Source organism: Rhamphochromis longiceps, linkage group LG8 (assembly GCF_057381845.1).
Source record: "Rhamphochromis longiceps isolate RC_006_pf linkage group LG8, R_longiceps_female_GT1.1, whole genome shotgun sequence".
NCBI classification, from domain to species: Eukaryota; Metazoa; Chordata; class Actinopteri; order Cichliformes; family Cichlidae; genus Rhamphochromis; species Rhamphochromis longiceps.
Window position 1 is genome coordinate 28,830,436 of NC_140564.1, and position 21,406 is coordinate 28,851,841.

Below are 21,406 nucleotides of genomic sequence, written 5' to 3' on the forward strand. Positions count from 1 at the left end.
GTCTGAAAGGGAAAGATGGAGCTTACAGACATCTCAAATGTAGCTGCTCTAAACCTTAACAATATAATGTTGTCAAACACATAGAGCAGATCAAGTGCAATATGCATGTTTTCTCTGAATTGTAATGGTTACTATTTTAAACCACCTATCCCAGCCTTTCTTTAATCTGTCCTACCTTAAAGGCCCTGTCAAACCTGCCAGTTGTACTCCACTTGCCCAGTTTCCTAAAGAAAATTGTTCATAGCATGCCAAGATAAGACATTTTTTTCCTGTTAATAGGTCTTTATGAATCACCTTGGTGGTGCAAAAATACTATTTCATGCCTGTCAAACTGTTATATTTGGCATTTTTCATAGATTCAACTAAAAAAACAGAGGAAAATCAGGTTTTTTGTGACAGGCAACAAAGTGCCTAAAGATACAATTTAAAAAATTTTCTTTGCTAAGCTGTCTGTTTACTGCCTATTTCCTTTGAGTTTGGTGCCCTTTTAATGCTTGATTTATAGGTCAGGGTTAAGTGGCTTAAAAATAAACATTGATCTGAAAATGATTCATGTACAAGGACTGGACTGAAAATGAATAAAAGCAGCCAATGTCCAAAGAACATTTTTGAAATACCATCAAAAAACCTGGAGAACTATTGCTCAAGATCATTTTTAAAATTAACTGGCTAACTGGAAGTAAAATATAAAGAAAGACATACTCAATTTCAACCACCTGTCCACTACTTTTACTTAATACTACACTTAAAGCTATTTATTACGTTTAGTGACAATTTTTTGCAATTTCAAACTGGTAGCTATAGTTTAAGTTAATAATCTTCCAGTGTTTTCCTTTTTTTTTTTCAGAATTATATTTTTCCCTCTTCTCCCTAGGTTAGTTGAGCTAATCTGTCCACATATGCAGAAATACTTGAGAAATACAAACTCTAAATGCTTCACCTTTGTAAAGTGCATCCAAAGGCTCTAGGACCCCTCTCCTAAAGGAGGCCAGGGGGTCCTGGACGCAGGACCGCAGACTCAAGATGCTCTGCAGGTGTGGCTCCCTCAGCAGCTGCTCCCTATAGGCGACTAGGTGCGGTGAGCGGCACAGGAGAGCCGCAACATTGTGCACAAATTCTGGCACCAGGCAGGTGTAGGCGTTATCTGCCTGGCAGTAGTGGTACGCCACCACCTGGGGGCGACAGAGAGTTGGGAGAAGATTGCAAGCCAGGTCATTTGGAGAATTGTAAAGGTGAACACTCCCCATTTCCCTCTGGTACTCCCAACCTTGAGCAACCTTTGGATATTGCAAACTCAAGATCGGTGTCAAGGAGCACTTGGGGACACATGACACACTTTTAGAAATAACACTTTTTTCAGGGCTCCGTCAGTGCAAAGCCAGCTTTCCCGGTGTACAACAGCTACAACTCATTTGGGATTGAGTCAACTTCATGGTGGATGATTGCAGCATAATGAAACATAATACTGCTCGTTTCGCTGTATGGTTTTAGCTATTAATAATTCATCGCTTCCGGCTGCCAAAAGAGACTGACTCTGAGTTAGTTCATGCATGCTCATGTGTGAGAAGACTGTTGTACGAAGGAGTCAAGTGTTAAACTGTCATAATTCACAGCTACGTACTTGAAACATGTTCAGATTAACTGATTAAGCAAATATAAGAATGAGTTTTAAAAGAAGAAAGTTATTTTTGCACAGGCACATGGTGAGATGGAAAATAGCAGAGGGCAGGTGAATTTTCTGAGAGGTTAGCCGGCTAAACAATAGCAGCAGGTGTGACCGAGCACTCCAGGGGACTAAGAGATCACAAAGAGCTTGAACTTTCAGAAGCGGTGGCAACGATCAGAGGGCAGTGAGAAAAAAGGAAGGGGGTAAAAAAAAAGAAGACTAATCAAAATGGAATGCTAATTTTTGGTCACAGTGGAATAAAGGGCTTTAAAACAAAAGGGGTGAAAAAGGGAGTGAGCTCAATTATTAATTCACAGAGTTAACACGATCTAATAGCCTGGCTGGGAAATGGCTTTCTGCAGGTATAAATATTTCATAAGGCTCCCTGGCAAAGTTGTTTTTTCTTTTTTAAACACATCTGCATAATGCATCAGGCTGGGACTGGGGATGCAGATGGCTACGCAGCAGGGGAAGGAGGGGGTACTGAGGTGCAACAGCAGACAGGAAGAAGAGCAGGAAAGAGAGCCGGCTTCACACATCACAAAGGGTTTACATCGCGGGCAGGTTAGAGGAAGTTAATGCTCAACATTTAAAAGCATTTACCACAACAAAGAGCCACACACGTAATTTGGAACGTTTCAAAAGGGCAAAGGCAAAGTCGCAGCTTATCTCCAGCACCTGTTTTTGAATTCTACCACCTCAGGACTAAGCCCCTTGTGAGTGCCTGCTGGTAGCAAGAAACTTTCTTTCAAAAGCTTGAAACTGCATAATTTCTGACAGAACATGAGCCATCTCTGCGCATGTACTTGGTAAAGGTATTTTCAAAAGAGCATGTCACTGGCTATCCTACTAACAATGTGAATTTAAGACATGAAAAGACAATTATCTTATCAAATCAAGGAAATTTCAAGGCTAACCTTAAATCTAAGATGACCATTTAGATGATTGAATAGAATTTTTTCCCCCTCGGTAGTCAGATACGCTTTGCAAAATCCAAAACAATACAGAGGCATGCAAATTCTCTTGACACAATATTTGGCAACTGATTTTGCTGTGAAAATAAAAGTCGGGGGATATGGAAGTGCCAGGAGGTAGAAATACACATGAGTGGTTTGAGCTTGTGCACTTACACTGCCTTAATATACGGCAATCAAATAAGAGCAGCAAATTTCATATTACAATCACTTCAAGCACACTTATTTGTGAAGCAAATGGTTGAAAAATAGATAATTTGCATTTGTAAAAGCACTCTACGAGAGGGGGGAAAAGTCAAAAACACACCAATCAGCTGTAGTGTTTTGATACTTTGAGACAAATGTTTAACCCGGATTCTTTTTCTGTGTTTTGTCTGTTTACTGCAGGCTGAAAAGTGAAGGTGTGTCCAGTACCTGAGATGCCAGCCTCCTCATGGCTTCCTCCTGACGTCGCCTCATCTCTGGGGTCCCGGGACAGCTGCCTCCTCCGAGGGTGCCATGCGTAGGCTGGGGTTGGGTAAGAGGAAGCCCCTCTCCATCTGGACACAAGGCAGCCAAACACACTCAAGGGCAGCTCAAATATGTGAAATATTTTTACATAACGGCTGAAGACTCATTAAGATTTCCAAAGTACTGCAATTTTAAACTGGAAGTCAGCTTGGTTTTTTTTTTTTGTGATTACTAAGATTGTGCAGTCAAAACCAGGCAAACCATATTTAAAATTAACATATGCCTACGTTTGGGTGAGGCCTGGGGGCTGTCTGAAGCAATCTGTCTCATGCGGGTGCCGTGGCAGCTGAGCGCCACCAAGCGAGAGATAATCGCCGTCTTGCCGAAGCCGATGTTGCCTACTATCACCACGCCCTGGTTGGTGCTGACGTTGGGGTTGTTGAGGTGGGCGTCGATCTCTTGGAAGAGCCATTCGCGGCCGGTGAAGACCGAGTCCATGGTGATGCTGGGCACCTCAAACAGCAGAGGTTTGAGGGCGATGTCTTGAGGCCGATAGGGAGCAAAACGCACTGCGGGGTTATAGAGAATGAGTTTGTGGTATTTCAGCGACAAGCTGTGTCATTACTTTAATATTTTGCAATAATAGTCCACCTTGTAGTTGCGTTAATACAAGTAATAATATATTATACAGCGTGCATGAACTCGATATAGGTGCATACAATGTATCCATCTGTATTAGTGCACAATTAGCTACACATTGGTGCACAATATGGCAGTAAATGCACCACTGATTTGACGTTTTGCACACTTATCCCTACAAGTTGTAGCTGGAGTAATCCACTTTCTGGAACACTAAAGGCAAGAAAATTTAACTTTAAAGACGTAAAGATGACAACTTTTTACTTCCCAGGAATTTATTATTCACACCATTTTATTGTCGATCTTCCCCACTTACCAGCCCATATTTTACAACAAAACAATCTTTGAGTTCACGCGGTTGTCAAAGATATTTTTTAAGAAGTCGAGGGAGTGACTGCTTTTAACAGTCATGGTCGACTGTTGATTCTACTCACTAGGGGGAGTAATTAAACTAAAGTCCTGCAGAGGTTGGGCATCTTTTCAGCACAACATATCAGAATCAGAATCAGAATACTTTATTGATCCCTGGGGGAAATTATTTTTTGTTACAGTGCTCCATTTTAAACCAACATTAAGACAAGACAGACAATACGCTAACTAAGAATAGTACAATATATACATATATATACATACATATATACATAAGTCACTTATAAATAAATATTTGGAAAAGAAACATGTGTAGTTGTAGCAGCAAACAGTGTGTTAAGTGGATGCGTTGTACAGGGAGATGGCCACAGGCAGGAATGATTTCCTGTGTCGTTCAGTGGTGCTTTTCGGTAATCTCAGTCTCTCACTGAACGAGCTCCTGTGACTGACCAACATGTCATGGAGTGGGTGGGAGGTGTTATCCAACATATGGACCATTAAAGACTAATGAGGCTAAAATGAATCTGGTATGAACTTCAGAAGCTGTGTGATAAAAATCTGTGTAAAAATGTAGTCTGCTGCCTCTGAGTGTCATCTCCCAGGCCTCATCTTTTAAACTGGTTGGAGTTTTGAGAGTAAAAACACGCTCTTTTCTAGACGGTGTCACTCCTTTAAGTGTTATCTCAGCATTTGGCAGCTACGCCCGATTTCGAGCTTAGAGTTTTACGTGAATAATCCAAACGCTTTGCTGGTGAGAGTGTTGGAGCACATGTAGCGCATTAGCCAGCAAGCAGAGCGAGTTTGAGCAGAACACGCTGCCTGTTGCAGCAAATGAAAGTTGAAGTAACTTACGTGACTGCGATTGCCAGGCATGGGTGCTATTTGCAGAAGCTGGGACAAACAGCAAGCGAAAGACAGAGAGAAGAAGAAAGAGGGTAATGAGAGAGAAGCAAAAATAAGGCAGTGAGGACAGAAATGGAAACTGACAGCGGTGTGCAGTGTGTCAGAGCACAGGGTAAGGTGTAACTCAGTGGGGGGGGGGGGGGGGGGGGGGGGGGGGGGGGGGGAAGCAGCAGCATCAGCACATCATCATGTCAGAAATATGGGGAACCACCAGACCAGGGTCGATTACTAATTGAAATCCTTTGAATTACATTGAGCGCATTTCTCAGCATGTCTGGAGGGGAGGTTGGAGAGGGTTTGCACTTTTGGGAGAATCTAATTGGTTCCATTGCGCTGGGCGAGATCAATCAATCCCCATAAAAATAATTGAATCCAGTTCGAGCAGTAATTCGACCCCGTGAAGAGAGACTCCAACCTCAACTCCACAGCCTATTTTGCTCAAATGTGCGCATGTGCATGTGTGTTGAAGCCCGTTAACTGCAATTTCACGTAAAATATTCCAGAATCTGAAGTTATTACAGGGAACCTCAAACGAACTGTAAAAATCTGATTTTCACCTTGGTTTTCGTTTTGGGTTGTACGCTGGGGTAAAGTTTAATCAGATTCTTGCAGTATGCAGTGAGAAACAGCTGCTGGTCAGATAATAGCCAGTGCAGTAGTTCATTTCACACTCTGCAGCATAGTAGCCAAAAAAAAAAAAAAAAAAAAAAAAAAAAAAAGCATGCTGTGAGTCAGAGCAGTAGAAACTATACATTAGGAGAAAGATGGTGAACGTGTACAGATTTCTTTCTTCAGTGTGTGCAGGTACAGTGCTGCAAATTATGCAGGGGGCAAGGAGGGAGTGAGCGTTGCATTAGAGCTGTATGTCTTTTCTAAAAGACTTCAGTTTGCTGATAATGAGCTGATATTGCTCTTAATGTCCTGTACCACACAGCACTTCAAAGTGCTGTTGCAAGCACTAGCCCTTTTTCCAGGAATGCTAATTATAATCGCAGAATCAAAAAGAAATGTGACGATTACGCTGAGAATATTCTGTCTTATACAATCAGCAGAAATGCAGATACATATGGAAGTGGGTAAAATGCTGCTCTACGTTTATACCAAATGAACGGCCAGCACTGCGTTTTACTGCACTAAGCTGTGTGCCAGCTGCAGCCCAGTGTAATAAAAGACATTTCATCTATATTCCCAGGTCAGATTATTTTAGTGCTAACTCAACAAACACACACAGAGGCAGACAGAAGCGACTCTGTGCTGATGTAAAATTCTTCCAGTTGGGTTTTACGCTAGGAAGGATGCGAAACTGGTGATCCGAAAGCCACCCAGTGTTGCAACTTACAATAGCTTAGATACCTCAGGTCAATGAAGTAGGAAGCTAAATACCCAGAGACTCAGTTTTAAGTGGTGCTAATCCAATTATCTTGGGGGTGACTGAACGCCAAACGTGCCCGTAAAGCTTCTTCCGTCCTTGTGGAATTACTAAGCGCAACCTCACACCATCCTCCAAATGGCAGAAACGATTACATCTCTTCATGCACGTTAAGTCGCACAGCCACCGCTGCTCCACTGTGTCAGGTATTTCAGGAAAACATGGCAGCCATGTTGTGAACAGGGGCTAGGGGAGTTGTTTGGATGGTGAGAGCAAGTGTGTGTGCGCGTGTGCACGATTGAGAGGGATGGTTGGCAGTTACTCATAATCCTGCCCATAACACTCCACCTCAGGCAGCATTGAGCAAGGTATCACTCCACCTCCCCCCTCCTCCTCCTCCTCCCCCTCTAACGCCAACCCTCCACGGCCAGACGGAGTGAGAGTCTCAGACTTTTTAATTATTCACCAGGTGAGGATGAGTCACGGTGACTGAACAGCCTTGAGGAGCGAGAAAAAGAGGAGGAGGAAGATGAGAAGCAGAGGAGGAGGAAAGGAGAGGAGAATGGGAGGTGGAGGACAGAAACAAGAAAAGAGGGAAGAGGAAAGGAGAGTGAAACTGGCACAACAGTGAAGGAAGAGGGGATATATTAGGGAAGGAGGATGATAAGCAGTTTAGATGATCACCGCTTGTTGCAAGGGGCTCTTGGGGAGTGTGGTGATGGGTTATCTCAGGTCAGGTGAACAACTTCCCAGCTTAAACTTAGTTTGTTGAAGGATTGTTTTTCTGTAACTCGAGTTATGCCTTATAGCAGTTGATGTAGAGCTACAGCTAAGCAAATACATGGCCAGAACAACAGGAACTTACATAATATTTGCTGGAAAAAAAAATCTGATCTTATGTAATTTGCAGAGCAAGCTTAGAGCAACATATTACACCTGGATGTGCCTATGGCTAATGCGTGATCTTAAAAATAACGTGGTAACCGAATGATCATTTCACAAATACTATTTCCTTGTTGGCATAGCAATTACTTAACTTGTGTCTTAGAACCAAGCAAAGGAAAAAAAAACTATGTCATTACGTTACATAACATGCAAAACCCCCTGAAGAACCCCAACACACACTTAAATATTACAAACCTAGATAGCTGGAGTCAAAATGCATTTATCAGATGCAGACTGCATAAATTATGACTTTGTACTCGGAGAGCAAATAACAGTATCTGAAGCTCCGAACAAGTTGGTGCACTGTCATCAAATCTAGACCATTATCTAACCACATTAACTAAAGTAGAAATGAGAACCACCTTTCTTCTTCAGTTGTGTTTACTGTAAATAAATGTGTACTGTAAACACCACCGTAGTTCTAATTAGTGGCCCTAAACTTTTCTAGACATCACCTGATGGAGGTGCATGTCAGCAAATGTTCAATGCAACTGGACCGGACGTCAGAAGATCTTTAACCTTCAGATCGTGCAACATGCCGATCTTTCCCGGCAGGATCTGCATGATATCTGACAGCACTTGGAAAGTGTAGGTAAAAGTCAGCTGTTTTCTGCAATCCAGGCAGCACCCTCACTTACACAAAGCTGAATAATTCTAGTAGAAGAAAATGTCTGAAGATGACAATTTCCAGCTGTGTGCCAACTGTGCGAAAAAACAAATGTGTGAAATAAGTTGGAAAACAAATTTTAGACCACTGTTTCACCGTTTTCACAACATGCATTTTGTTTGTTTTTTCTGACCTGCAGTGCTTTTGTATCCATATATAATGTTTGTTCTAAGTTCCCCCACTTCTGAACTCTACAGAATACTCTGTGAACAACAGAACTAGACAGCACTCTCCTACTGGTGCACAAAGCAAAACAAATAACTAATTAGCAAAGAATTAGCAGAAGTGAGTCTTTCCAGAACTCTCTATAATTAAAGCACTTTGAGGAGTTTCAAGAAGGAATTATTTTGTTTCAGCCTAATTAACGACTAAAGGAAGGATGCCACCGAGCAGAGTTGGGGAAGGAAGGGTGCCACCGAGCCGAGGTGGAGTACCACTAATGTTCACATCCTGTCACGCTGTTACAAATACGGGTGCGTGCACACATGTGACATGAAACATCTCTAAAAAGGGGATTATTTTTTTAAATAACCAGGTCAATGCTGCTCAGTTTTTCAAAAGTAATCGCTATGAAGTTCATTCTAAAAGGCTGAATGAATGAATGAATGAATGCACATTTGTAGCTCGAGCGAGTACTTGTGTCATATGTTTGCTATAAGTGGGGCTTACTGGAAAGAAATTACCATGCTCAGGTTAATCAACAACAATAGATCTCTATGGCACAGATGAATGAACTGCATCATGCTTCATAGGTCATACTTGTTAGCGGCATCCATTTATTCTTTGCTTTGGTATTCTTGTGTCACTTGTTGACAGTAAGAAGAATACTGCACATTACAAACCTTATCCTTTAAATGTCTAATCAAATGCAGCGCTCAACTGAATTTCTAAGAGTTATTACTTACTTTTCACTCCTGTCAGGGAGTGTGTGTGTGTGTGTGTGTGTATACATATATATATATATATATATATATATATATATATATATATATATATATATTAGGGGTGCAACGATACACAAAATTCACGGTTCGGTTCGGTTCGATACTTTGGTGTCACGGTTCGATATTTTTTCGATACAAAAAATGTTCATGCATTTTTAATTTGTCATTTATTAAAATTATAAATATATATTTTAACTCAAAAGTACAGTTTTTAAATTTAACCCTAACCCTTGTGCGTGTTTTTTATTTTGACAGCGAATGCGCACCTGCGGACCACTTATGTGCAGCCCTGGTTATATAGCTCGTCATATCCAGCCACAGAAATTCTTTTGTCCATGAAACCATAAAGCTGCACTTTCTTTTTGCCTCATAGTCTGATTTGTCATAACTTCTCCGTTTTGTGGTAAGCTTTTCTTTGGCTGTCACTTCTTCACCCTGACCTGTCTTATTTGGCTCAGCAGAACTGAAATGCTTTTACACACTCACTCACATAAGCTCAGCGATTCTCTGCGCGATCAACCTCTCACATGTTTAAGCTTGCTGCGGGAGATTTCACTTGTCATGTTTGCATAGTAAGCTAACGATTAATAAGACGATGTCAGAGGAATTGGTGCACAAATTATCATCACTCACAGATCAGTGCTGTCGCTCTCTATACACAGTTCACACGATTGCAAAGTGAAAGCAAAAAAACAAGCGCAAATTCAAACGCGACTTCAATATGTCACATATTGACAGTGGCTCACCGATGCCAATGACATAATTACCCAGCTACATTTCTGAAAGAATGCAAAAGCATTGACATATATTTTTCCTACAATAGCCCGACGGGCAGGGAAGAGATAGATTTTGGTAGCCCGACTGAAAAAATCGCTAGCTCCGGGACGTCGGGCTAGCGATATTGCAAGCCCTGTATCTGATTGAGGAATAACTCATCTTTGGAAAAGAGAGTTTATTACAGAGAAATGGCTCTTTCCAAAATAAAAGCTATACTATCCGCTTCTTCTGGGCTATATTCTCAGCAGCATAAGGAGAATCATGTGCTAACAGCTGTCTAAATGACTCGGCTAAAGTTAGTAGCATGCTTGCTTTTTTTTGTCTGCTTCCACTTGTCTTTGCACTAGGATGATGTCGGCGTAAATGTGCAGTCATATTCGTTGTGTTCCCACTAGTGCTTTCAGGTTAATCTCGTTGAAATGACCTTAACGCCACAACACGGCAAATCTCCGTTAACGAGCTACCGCGGATCGCTCCGTGCATGGGGCTAGACGGCCAACACGTTAACGAGCTAACTGCGCTAACACACTAGCTCCCACCCATGTAATTGAGCATTGCGTGGCACATCCAACATACTGTTTTACTTTAGTCCATGACTCGCTTACCTTCAGGGTCATATGTCACATGAAAACCAAAATAATTCCAAACGCCAGATCTGAATGAGGGTGGGGGAGGTGCCCTGCCCTCTTCCTTCTGACGATGCTGTCTGTGTTGAGCGCTCAGTGGATCTGCGCTGGACAGTGCAGCCTAGGCGGAGTAGTCGAACGCAGATTCACTGAGCGCTCAACACAGACAGCATCGTCAGAAGGAAAATTGATAAAATAAATTACAAATGTTGTATTGTTCATACATATGCGTACTGAACCGAAAGCACTGTATCGAACGGTTCAATATCAATACGAATATCGTTGCACCCCTAATATATATATATATATATATATATATATATATATATATATATATATATATATATATATATATAATAAATAAATTGGAGTAATAAAATCATTTGGAGTTAAAAATATTTTATCAGCCAAAAGGTGCAACCATCAGCCTGTTCTGTGTATGCGAGCCGAGGTGAAAAGATGGTGAGGGGTGAAGGGATGGAGTGGAGCGACGAAGACAAGGAGAGAGAACGCTAGGATAAATGCGTGTGCAGTGTACAGTTATGTGAGAGTTTGCGGTGAAAAGATAAGGTGGGTGGTAAATCTTAGAGGTAGGCAGGCAGGAGCACAAGAAGGTCCATTACAGTCTGACTCACTCTCCTCAAAACAGCAGCACAGCTTGGGCCCTCGATGGCTGGCATCAAACGAAGCTTCGACAGAATCAACCACAGAGAGAGCTGCATCTGTCAGCTGGCTACCACCTGATCAATACTGTACATAACCAACAGTCTCCAGTAAGTCCAGATCCAGCAACCTCTCATGCAAAATACCCAGCGAGCCTCTTTCTTAGATGTAGAATCTGTCTAAAGGTTTGCATTTCACATCTATTATTGAGAGCAGGGACCTGGTAATACAGCTAAGGTCCAGAAATATTTGGACAATGACACAATTTTTTAAGTTATCCTCTTATTTTAAATTCAGTGAGGCGATGTACAAAGTACCAGGATATGAGGAAGTGCAGACTTTCAGCTTTAGTTCAAGGGACTTCTTAAAGATTTTGCACTGTTTAGGAATTGCAGAGGCTCAAAATTAACTTGACAATTAACTGACAAAAATTTCCGTGGTCATGTGAGGCCTGTTCATTATTCTATTCATGTGTGAAGAATTACAAACCGGTACTATATAGTCAAAAATAAAGCAGGTCATCATTAGAAAATCAACAATCTGGTCAGCAACACCAAAAGGCTTTCAAGACAACAGAATACAACTGAAGTGGATGATCAAATAATCTTTTCTTTGGTTCATCCTTAAGTCTGAGTTTTCCCTACTTCAAGTCTGGTTTCAATTTCAAGAATTATTTGAGGTAATTCGTCCCCACATAATCTTCTGGGGAAAACACTGTTCTTCAATTCTCTTTTCTCTCTCTCTCTGTCTCATTCTCTGTCTCTCCTGTTGAAAGCAGAGGAGCAGAGCATTCAGGGAGGCACTGACACTGATCCAAGGAGGCAGAAAGCATGCTAGGATGCAGTCGTTTGGCTTGTAAACACACTTGGCTGCCCTTAGAGGAGGAAGGTTGAAACAAGTGGCTCTGGCAGTAACAGTGAGGCTTTGAGAGCAACTACTTCTTACCCAATGTCTCCTGTCTTTTCCCTTTTCCTTCATGTCCATGTCCCTCCTTCCCTTTCTCTTCCCTATAAAACCTCTTTGACTCTGTCGCCAGCCAGCTGCCCTTGAGCAGGGGAATCACATCGCCGCTCAGTCGAGCACAATCTCATCTAAGTGAGGTCTTAACAGGTGTTTAAAGCACACAGGGATGCATATCTGTGTTCGCTCGGATGGCAGAGGGCTGTCATTACAGCGCTCATTACTGGCTAAGTGATAGAGGAAGAAGGGCAAGGGGACACATAATGTGACATAAGGCCATTTGGCCATGTGGTAAGGAGGCTGCTCCATCACAGAGGCACTCGCTGCTTTCGAGACTTGAACAATGTGCAGTGAAGCGGACTCTGAATGTTAAGCACAGAGACAAATTTTATCTTAGTAGTGAGACAGTATGACAAAATGCTCATTGTGTGCGAAACGGAAGGACGACACGAGGACACAACAGACAACAGCCGGCGACATCCGGAGTTCACCACCAACAGCACAGCCGCACCACTGGTCTGTTATAAGAGCTTAGCGATACGTGCAGGCATTTGCATCTGAAAGACACCGCAGAGCGCAAACGAACCGTCACTGACTTTGATTTGAATTTTAAAAATAACTCGCTCGTCATGCAGCTTCGCCTTGCGAGATTTGTTGTTTGTGGATGAGAAACAGAACAGAACAGCGTCTCGATCGCTGCGTCTGAACTGTGGATGACGTGAAACAGCTGGCCGATCGGTGGAAAAAATTAAAACAAAACAAATTTACTGATCACAGAATCATCCGAGTCCTTGCAATGCTTCACTACAGTAAATGACTGCAATGGGTCAGTTTATATCATAGTACATATACATAAAAGATGGGCGTAGCCTCCAGGTCTGAAAAGTGAAGCCTTAAACCTGTGTTCTTTCTAGTGACCAGCAGGGGGCGGATTCTGTGGTTATTTAGAAATCCATGAGAAAATGACTACTGCTCACTTCATTTATGGCCTTTGTAAACTTTTCCTGTTGAGATTGTTATTAAACCCAGATCTCTAATGTTACCTGGTACAGCACAGTGTTCATTTAATAGCTTATGGTCTCTGAGAGTAAAATAACCAATTAGGAAGGATATGATTCACCACTGCATGAGTGTGCACTCTGCTTGGTTTCTCCGTGAGATCCACACCTCACTGTCATATTCCGGTTATAAAAACAAAGATCACACAAATGCTCAAATCCAAACTAAATGTCCCCATAATATTTAGAAAACAAACAAAAGAAATTAAAGAATTGGAGGATATTTTGTTGAAAACTATCAATACGTGGTGAACAGTCACCTACTGCCTGATTTGTACATAAATAAAGACGTTGTCATCACATATTGATGCAGAAATGGCACGAAAATTAAAGAGTCAAACAAAATGCTCAACGAAACCCAAGCACATGCCATACGGTATAAAAAAGATGGACATATACAGCATGGCATTTATTAATTTTTAGCATTTAAGTGCTTCATTCGATGTTATAACAAACACCTTTTGTTTTTTAATTGTTCTTTAAAGGTCAATTCATTATTTGGGATTGATACATGTGTTAAGGGTTTATGACCATATAACTTTGCCATCTGTCTGTGAGTCAAGCCATATTACTTTCTTTCCTATCATTCTTCCAATATACAAAATCCAGATATCCACTAGTTTGAGATTTGTACTTTTAGTTACTAAGATACCAGGATGTCAACTTTTCAGATTAATAATTTTCTATCATAATACATTCTTCATACCTTTGTATTTGGAGTCTTTATATAGAGAGGGGAAGACGGATCTCACTAATGTGCCAGTTTCTTCATTATTTCAATGCATAATCAGTTCAAGTCTGTCACGTGTAGCTCTCATAGCCAGCGTAAAGACAATGCTTAAAGTCTTTCGTACTAAACAACTGATAAGAAGGTTAAGTAGGTATATAAGGAGGTCCACGTTTGTGCAAATGTGTGTGTGTTTGTGCTCTCCTTTACTCTGGCTTATTGCTCACCTCTCAGATCCTGCCCGGAGCGACCCGGCCCGCAGGTGGTGCTCTGTCTGGGCATGCGCAGCGAGGTGCGTAATGGAGTGTGCCTCTGCTCATCCAGGTATGCTAGATCCTCCAGGTGGGCCGAACTGGTAGCTGGGTGTTTGTGTGTGTGAGGCAGAGGGGAGACAGAGAGGAATGTTTTAAGAGTGAGAGGAAGAAAAAAAAAACAGTACTGTCAGCACACATGTGCATTCAGAGACTACAATAACCAAACCACACAAACACAGGCACACACACACTTAAGGTGGCAAAGGTTCATGTCATTGTCCTGAGGCAGCTGTCAGGCTTCTGCTCTTCCACTTGCCGACTCCTACAGGAAAGAGAAAGCCAGCCCTACATGGTTATGTCCTAAAATTCCCTCTTCTCTGTGTCTGTCACGCGGCACGGAGACAGATGCCATCCGGCCCCTCTCAGGATTAATTAGCTCAGTAGACAAATGTCTTATTCATGGAGTGAACACCGTCTGACGCTGGCTGCTGATTGTTCACACCACACTGTGTCTTCAGGGCCAACACTCGGAACCACTGAATGTTAAATGAGATTAGGTGCCGTCAGTGTGAGTAAGCACACAGATTCCCCGTCACACCTGAACCCCTCGGTTCAGTAAGAGGTGAGAGCGGGGAAAGACGAGGCAAATGCAGAAAGGATTAAAGGGACTTAATCGAGAGGTTGGTGGTTCCTTGACAGATGAGCGCCGAGTTGCCAAGTCACCACGTCACCGCGACATGCAGATTTTAAACACGGAAACAATTCAGCCAGATGGCCTGAAACACTTCACATGATGGAAGTGCACCTGTAGACTCAACCAAGAACGTCTTCCGCAAGCTTTGATGGATAAACGCAGATGGACAACAATTTTGTAATTTCCTGTCATTTTGCACTCCTGAATACATTTGGTCTGCTCTTCCCATCTGTAATCCCAGACCTCAGCAGTAACCTCGGTGTGTACATCATGATCAACAGAATGGGTTTCAGTATTAGTAATCCAGAAAAAAATAAAGCAGCGCTCCGAAATTTGTCTTTCACGCAATACCTGAAGTTTTCAAATTCCTTGAAAATTCAAATTCAAGGAGTTGGAGAGAGGTGTGACCGAAAATCCATGGCTCTTCTCAGTTCTGTCGTCTGCCTCTCTCTCTCTCTGCAGGCGTTCTAAAAACTAAGGCATGGTAAATCTCAGAGGAGCAGGCCTCTAAGCCCGGCACCTCTCGCCTGTGTAACACTCACCAGCACCTCAGCACTGATCCATGTCCTGTCCTTGGTTCAAAGCGTGGCTTCTGTGCCACTGGAGTTAAGCTTAGTCGAGTGCAGAGCATGTGTACTGGCTGTGTTTGTGTGTTGCTGACTGCCTGAGTCACCCCAGCCATGGACCCAAAAAACGAGCCACATGGGTTTCCCAAAATGGAGGGAAAATGGCAGCTGAGAATGCCGAAGCCTCAGCCCTGGCTGAATTGGGAGGTGCTGGCCATCCAACTAGGCTAAAAGCAAGGGCAGTGGAGCCATTAATTTCCTGCAAAACCAAGGAAGAATGACTCAGGCCTACAGGGCTGAAAAGTCTCTTTTTTCCTTTTCAACTGTGTTTGAATGCGAGGACTCAAATCCGTGTGCTCATCGTCTCTATCTGCAATGCAGCAGGCTGCTGGGGATCACATTCACAGTTCTCGTGCCAGTGCGCTAAGACTACACGGATAGTGAAAAGAAAAAGAGAGGGGAAAAAAACCCAAGTGTGGAACAGTGAGAGAATGGAAGGTGTAGCAAAAAAAGTGAGAAAAATGTTGAACTCTGCAACAGGGAGCTTTGGGTAATGACAGCCACATCAGACACTTCCTGTTTATAAGAGCGACAAACGGCATAAACGCACACACGCTCACACACACACTCGCAAAGACCAGCTGGGCTGCTATCCAGAGCCAGTATCAGCCAGGAAGTCGACTACTCATCACAGATATGAGGTAGCTGCTGGAGCTCTGTATGCCTCGCTGTTCTCCTCTCATCTACCAGAGAGATGACTTGCAATGATAAATAATGGAGGTAGAGGTATTTAAACAATAATTCTGGGTGTTAAAACACCATGTATCTAAGCAGACTAAAGCCAGAAAGGAAATTAGGAAAAGAAATGAAGGAAAAAGGAAATCAATGTAGACTGTGCATCCCCCAAATGAAAAACGTTATCTCAAGTGAGCCGTTACCTTAATTTAGTGAATTTGGAGACTAAAGAGCGAGTCTTCTCTCTGAGAATGAATATCACAGTTCCCCAGGCAGTTATATCTGTTGGTGCTAGATTCTTGAGACGTCTATGTATTCTTGTAAATACATAGTAAATTACGTCATTAACACCTGCAGATTCCACAGTATTTGCATCACTAATCTGGCAACTTCAGGTGTAGACCTTCATTGGTTAGTTACAACAAAAAGTTTGATGTATGTAGACTTGGAAAAATAACACCTACACCCAGTGGTAACCTTTAAGACCGTAGTTCCTTAAATGGCCACTAGAGGCTGACTCTGAAACTGAGTCAATCTCCACAAACTCCCATGTTAAAAAAGCTTTAAGTTTTAAAAGAACAAAACAAAAAAGCCTAACATTAAGTTTTACAGTGGCCCGATTACATTAGTGTCTAAATAATGAGGTGAATTGACATACAGGCAATAACGTTTTTACTCATGCCCATTAGGCTGTTAATTATTTCCAGGTTTCAAACATGACTGAATTCACATGGGTAATATGAGGTAAAACTTCGCTTTGGATTTGTGTGAATGAAGGAGGGATTTCAAGTTATCATGTAGCCACAGCACAAATTGAAGCTGTAGTCACCGGGCTGAAAATCGCGGCGTGTTTGTGGCGTTGGTGCTTATTACAGCATTTTACATTCGATTGGTTGGCAAAATTATGGCACTGAAAAAATACTTTTGAACGATACAAAATTGGGCTTTTTAAAATGATAGTCTATGGTGATTGCCTGGCTTTTGGCGCAAGACACCACTGGAGAAACTTAAACTGGAATGAAACTACTTCCAGGGTGGTTTAATTTTTTTATCCCTGAAGGTTGCCACTCGAATTTCCTGCTTTGCTGGAAATTCAAACAATTTGTTTAACACATGCCGGTGTCGCGCTGCTCAGCGCATCATTTCATGCCGCATTACAGTCGGTTGGTTTGTAGATGTAGGTCACAGCAGAAGTCACATTGTGAGGTATTAAATTACTGTCATTATCTGAATTTTGTCCCAGGCTATCTTTGGTCACAAGGCTTTTAAAAACAGTCAGAACTGAATCTGTGCCCTGTGGGCACTGAACGAAGATATCACCATCAGTCTTTTACATTTCATCATCCTCTCTACATGTGGCCATAGTACACAGTACATAGCAAATAAAAACAAAACTTTTTTTCATTTCGCCTTGGTTAAAAGAGCTAAGTGATTTTTTTAACCTTAGACTAGAAATATTTTGCCTGGAAACATATTTGCCATTAGTGTAACAAATGTCTGAGTTTTGTGTCCCAGTTCAATTTTCCTGTTTCACAAATAAAGGACAAGTAATAGTGGCTAAGAGCTTGCCTACGTACAACTCTGCATATCCTCGTGTTGATTATGCTAATAAGCTATATTAGGCTGTTTATGCTAGGCTAAAAAATTCAATTCTATTGAAAGCTTATTAGCATAATCAACACCAGGATATGCAGAGTTGTACGTAGACAAGCTCTTAGCCACTATTACTTGTCCTTTATTTGTGAAACAGGAAATAAATACATGTAATAACAAGTAAGATTATATTTATAATTAATTAATCATCCCTATTGTTAATTTTTTTTTTTTTAATTTTTAAATAAAAACCAAAACCGTATCCCTAAAAACTACAAGATTCCTAAATCAACGTGGCAGTATCGTCGATTCCACTGTTTTCATTGGACTTCTACAACAAATCAGCGAGGTGAGAAGGATCTAGGATCTAACAAAGGCCATCTAGTGTCAATGTGGGAAATGTTAGCCTTCTTTTTTCAAGCCTAAACAACAGTGGTCAGGAGTTCCCACCCTGCGGTTTAACCATTTTCACTCTCCTTCTGTTCAATTTTTGTTTGTAAGTCCTCCAGTTTTACAATTTACTCAATACTTGTCTTAATCATCATGACGTGTGAACGGATGAAAAAAATCTTGGTTTTGGTTTCTCCTTCCTCCATATCTATCCTCAGCTCTACCAACGCACTGACTTCATTAGGTAATAGAGTAGCCCCCTCCCTTCTCTCTTTCCTCCCCAGTCGCCTTCTGCTCTCGCTCCGTATCGCTCTCCCTCTCTCCCCGCACATCAAAGCGAGTCTCTGTCACTCTTGGGGATAGAAACGGTTAATGCCTGGGGCTTTGATGTTCCACTGCTGTGTGAGCCCAGCCAATCCTCAGCCTGTGCTTGCCTCCCATCCCTACATCATCTAATAATTCTTTGTGGAGGAGAGGCAGAGCGAGAAAGAGAGATTATGATTACTCCCTTTCACTCCTCTTCCACATGTATCCATCTCCCACTACTCAATATGGAATTCCTGTTCCTGACGAACACAAATGCCATCAGACAAATCATATGCTCTTTTCCCTTTTTTTTTTATTCTTCCCTCGCTCACACCTTTTCTACTCTCTCCATTTTATATTTTGCATCATCTGCAGCTTGTATCATGTCTTTTAAGCCGTATCTAGCCCACTCAGTCTCTTTTGAAGATCTGACTATTGCGGGGCGGAGATGAGATCGAGGATGAATCTCTAAACCCGACAGTGTCTCTGCGCTGCCAGACAGAGTCAAACAGCAGAACATGACCAGCATAAAGAGAGGGTCATAGCTGCAGTGACAGGCCTTGTCAGGCATATTACAGTGTTTAGTGAAATATATAAGAGAGTCTGCACGCATGTACTCTTTTTCCAGGAGTAGTAGGTGAAGGTATAACAGAGCTCATCGTCTGTAACAGCCTCTCTGATGAGAACAATATTACAATCAGGCCCGTTAGGGCAGCCTCTGTGTTATAAAACTGACATTTTTTCCTAAAATATTTACTGTTATGTTCGGGAGCTTTTCAAGGCCAAAAAACCCCAATATCAACAAGGCCTCTGTTAGCGATACAAATGCCAGTTTCTCCTGTGTAATATTCTTCCAGAAATGAAAGAAGAACCCCCACAAGGCTACAGATACTCAAACAACCTTTTGTGGTACAATAAAAATACAGGTTATGTCATGCAAATTAGCCTGCAAGACGCTAAATATTTATATATTTAGGGCCTTTGCGATCACAAAAAATTAGCAAAATAATTCAAAAGGGGAGGATTACAGTTTGTCCTGTAGGACAACAAGCATGGGAAGAGAGGCTGAAAGGAGTGAAGAGGAAGCAAGTAAGAAGTCAGAAATAGGGCGTGACATGGCTAAACACCAGCAGCTCAATCCAATTTTGCCAGAAAAGGCTCCCTAGCTTGGCAAAATTTGTATGCTGCATGGTCGTTCGCCTGTAAATAACCATATTTTTGGCTTCCTGGACAAATACCTTTTTTAAAAAACTTTCACAGTTGAGGGATGGGGAAAGAGAAAGGGACTCACCAGCCACAGAATTAGGGCGGGGCATGAGGTACAGAGGGATGGAGTGGGCAGAATGGGAGGACATGCTCTCCAGGTTTCGCTCAGGGATTTTGTTGAGGCTGTAGGTGGAGGCAGTCATGTTTTCATCCACCCTGTATAGGAACGAGTCCATGCCTGATTTCTGAGACTGCCACAGTTTCAGGTTTCCCCGCGAGCCTTCGCCGTATTTGCTGCCTCGCTCCATGTTCTCCGAATAGCTGGTCAGAGTTGCTGCAACACAAACAATGACACAGTCTTTTAGATCATTTCTTTTGTTTTAGACACTGGGTTTGTTTGAGTTTCTTTTGTCATCTTTTCACCCACCCAGCCCATCTGCTTTCACATTTATTTGCTGTTGTTCTGAATCAATGGTATGTTGATGCAATGCTTTCCTCATCAAACTGCAGGTGTTCACCATTGTTGCCAGGAAACAATGACGGCACCTGCTTCGACTTTTGCCTCGCACCAGAGAGCATTTCGGCGCTCCTGATTCCTTTCAATTGATGCATAAATGCCACAGATGATGGCGAGGTATCAAGCTGCTTCCAGTTGGTGTAAAGACCAGGAAAGGACCTTCGCTGTACTGGGAACTGATCACAGACCAGATCAAAGAAGACTTTTGGACAGTACCTTGCTCGGGTCTGGATATGGCATTCAGAATGACCATTTTTCTTTTTGTTGGTCATGACTCAGATTTAAATCAAACTGTTTTGCACAATTCAAAATATCATTTTACGATTTTTGGCTTTAGCACACAATCAGAGTTGTACAGAGTGGTTTGGAAATGCACAGGCCCGTTTTCCCACTGTTGGAACTCTCAGGCGTACTTTCTTTAGTTTTGTTTTTGTGGCAACCCTGCATTCCTTTTACCTTGGATACCTTGTAAAGGCATTTAAGTGATGTCTCTCCTGAACTGACTGCATTTCAGTAGTAGTAGTGGGGAAAACAAAATTTGTTTTGCTTTCTATACACAACAATACAGCATAATGTCTGTTTATTGATCTTAAAAACACTACCACAGAACAATCACAGACAAAGCCTAGTCAGCGCCCTGTATATGGCTAATTCAACAAGTAACAAATACAAATCAGTAATGTACAGAACAGATTTACTAAGGTTTGCGTGCACTGCTACCATCTCAGATTATGAAATTAGGTTTGGTGGGGTTTATTCCAGCTCAGATTTCCAACATCCCACCTCAAACGGAAAGCAGCATTATTTCCTGGGTGAAATGTAGTACCTACTCCGGGGTAGATACCTCCACCATAAACCCAATAAAGCTGCCATTAAGGTCAGCCAATGGGTCAAAACCTGGAGTCGTCTGATTGGTTAACTCAGACAAAACAAGATGTAGAGATACAGTTTTTTAAAGAACCAGCAGAATTACCATGTTCACCCAACTCAATGGCCTAGACATAAAAAAACAAGGAGCCCCAAAGACCACAGCAAAACAAAAACAACCCCCCTCCCTCTTCTCTTTCCCCTAAGATACGATATCATATTGTAACTCAAGTTTCTTTGGGGTTTGTTGCTTCTTCTTTCTGTATTCATGAATGTACTCATGTTCATTACGGGCGTTTTATGTGAATCAGCACGCAGATCTCACCGATAATCCCGCTGTCCCTGCTCTCCAGTGTCGAGGTGGGACTAGTGACAGAACCATAGGCGCAGTCCCTGTTGCCAGCCTGGCCGGGCATGGCAGGGGGGAGGGTTGAGCAGGGGCTGCCTGCAGGTGGGGAGGCAGTGCTGCTGGTCAGGGTGGAACACGGGCTGATCCTCTGGTTCTGGCCCTAGGATGGACACAAATAAACACAGTTTTAAA

At 42.2% G+C, this 21,406-nt stretch overlaps 1 protein-coding gene across 11 annotated transcripts in view; it reads right to left on the minus strand.

Annotated features, from left to right (window-relative positions):
* The window catches only part of tanc2b (tetratricopeptide repeat, ankyrin repeat and coiled-coil containing 2b), a 185,807-nt gene that overhangs the window by 20,245 nt on the left and 144,156 nt on the right, over nucleotides 1-21,406 (minus strand). For 9 of the 11 annotated variants that reach the window (XM_085416909.1, XM_085416911.1, XM_085416906.1 and 6 more), the window contains 7 exons: nucleotides 21,191-21,374; nucleotides 19,567-19,815; nucleotides 13,965-14,096; nucleotides 4,951-4,989; nucleotides 3,378-3,659; nucleotides 3,055-3,179; nucleotides 941-1,172 (listed from right to left, as the gene is read on the minus strand). In XM_085416909.1, the coding sequence (XP_085273035.1) occupies nucleotides 941-1,172; nucleotides 3,055-3,179; nucleotides 3,378-3,659; nucleotides 4,951-4,989; nucleotides 13,965-14,096; nucleotides 19,567-19,815; nucleotides 21,191-21,374 (1,243 nt within the window). Of the gene's footprint in view, nucleotides 1-940; nucleotides 1,173-3,054; nucleotides 3,180-3,377; nucleotides 3,660-4,950; nucleotides 4,990-13,964; nucleotides 14,097-15,227; nucleotides 15,367-19,566; nucleotides 19,816-21,190; nucleotides 21,375-21,406 lie in introns of those variants that run through there. The other 2 variants (XM_085416910.1, XM_085416916.1) reach the window with 2 other exon arrangements.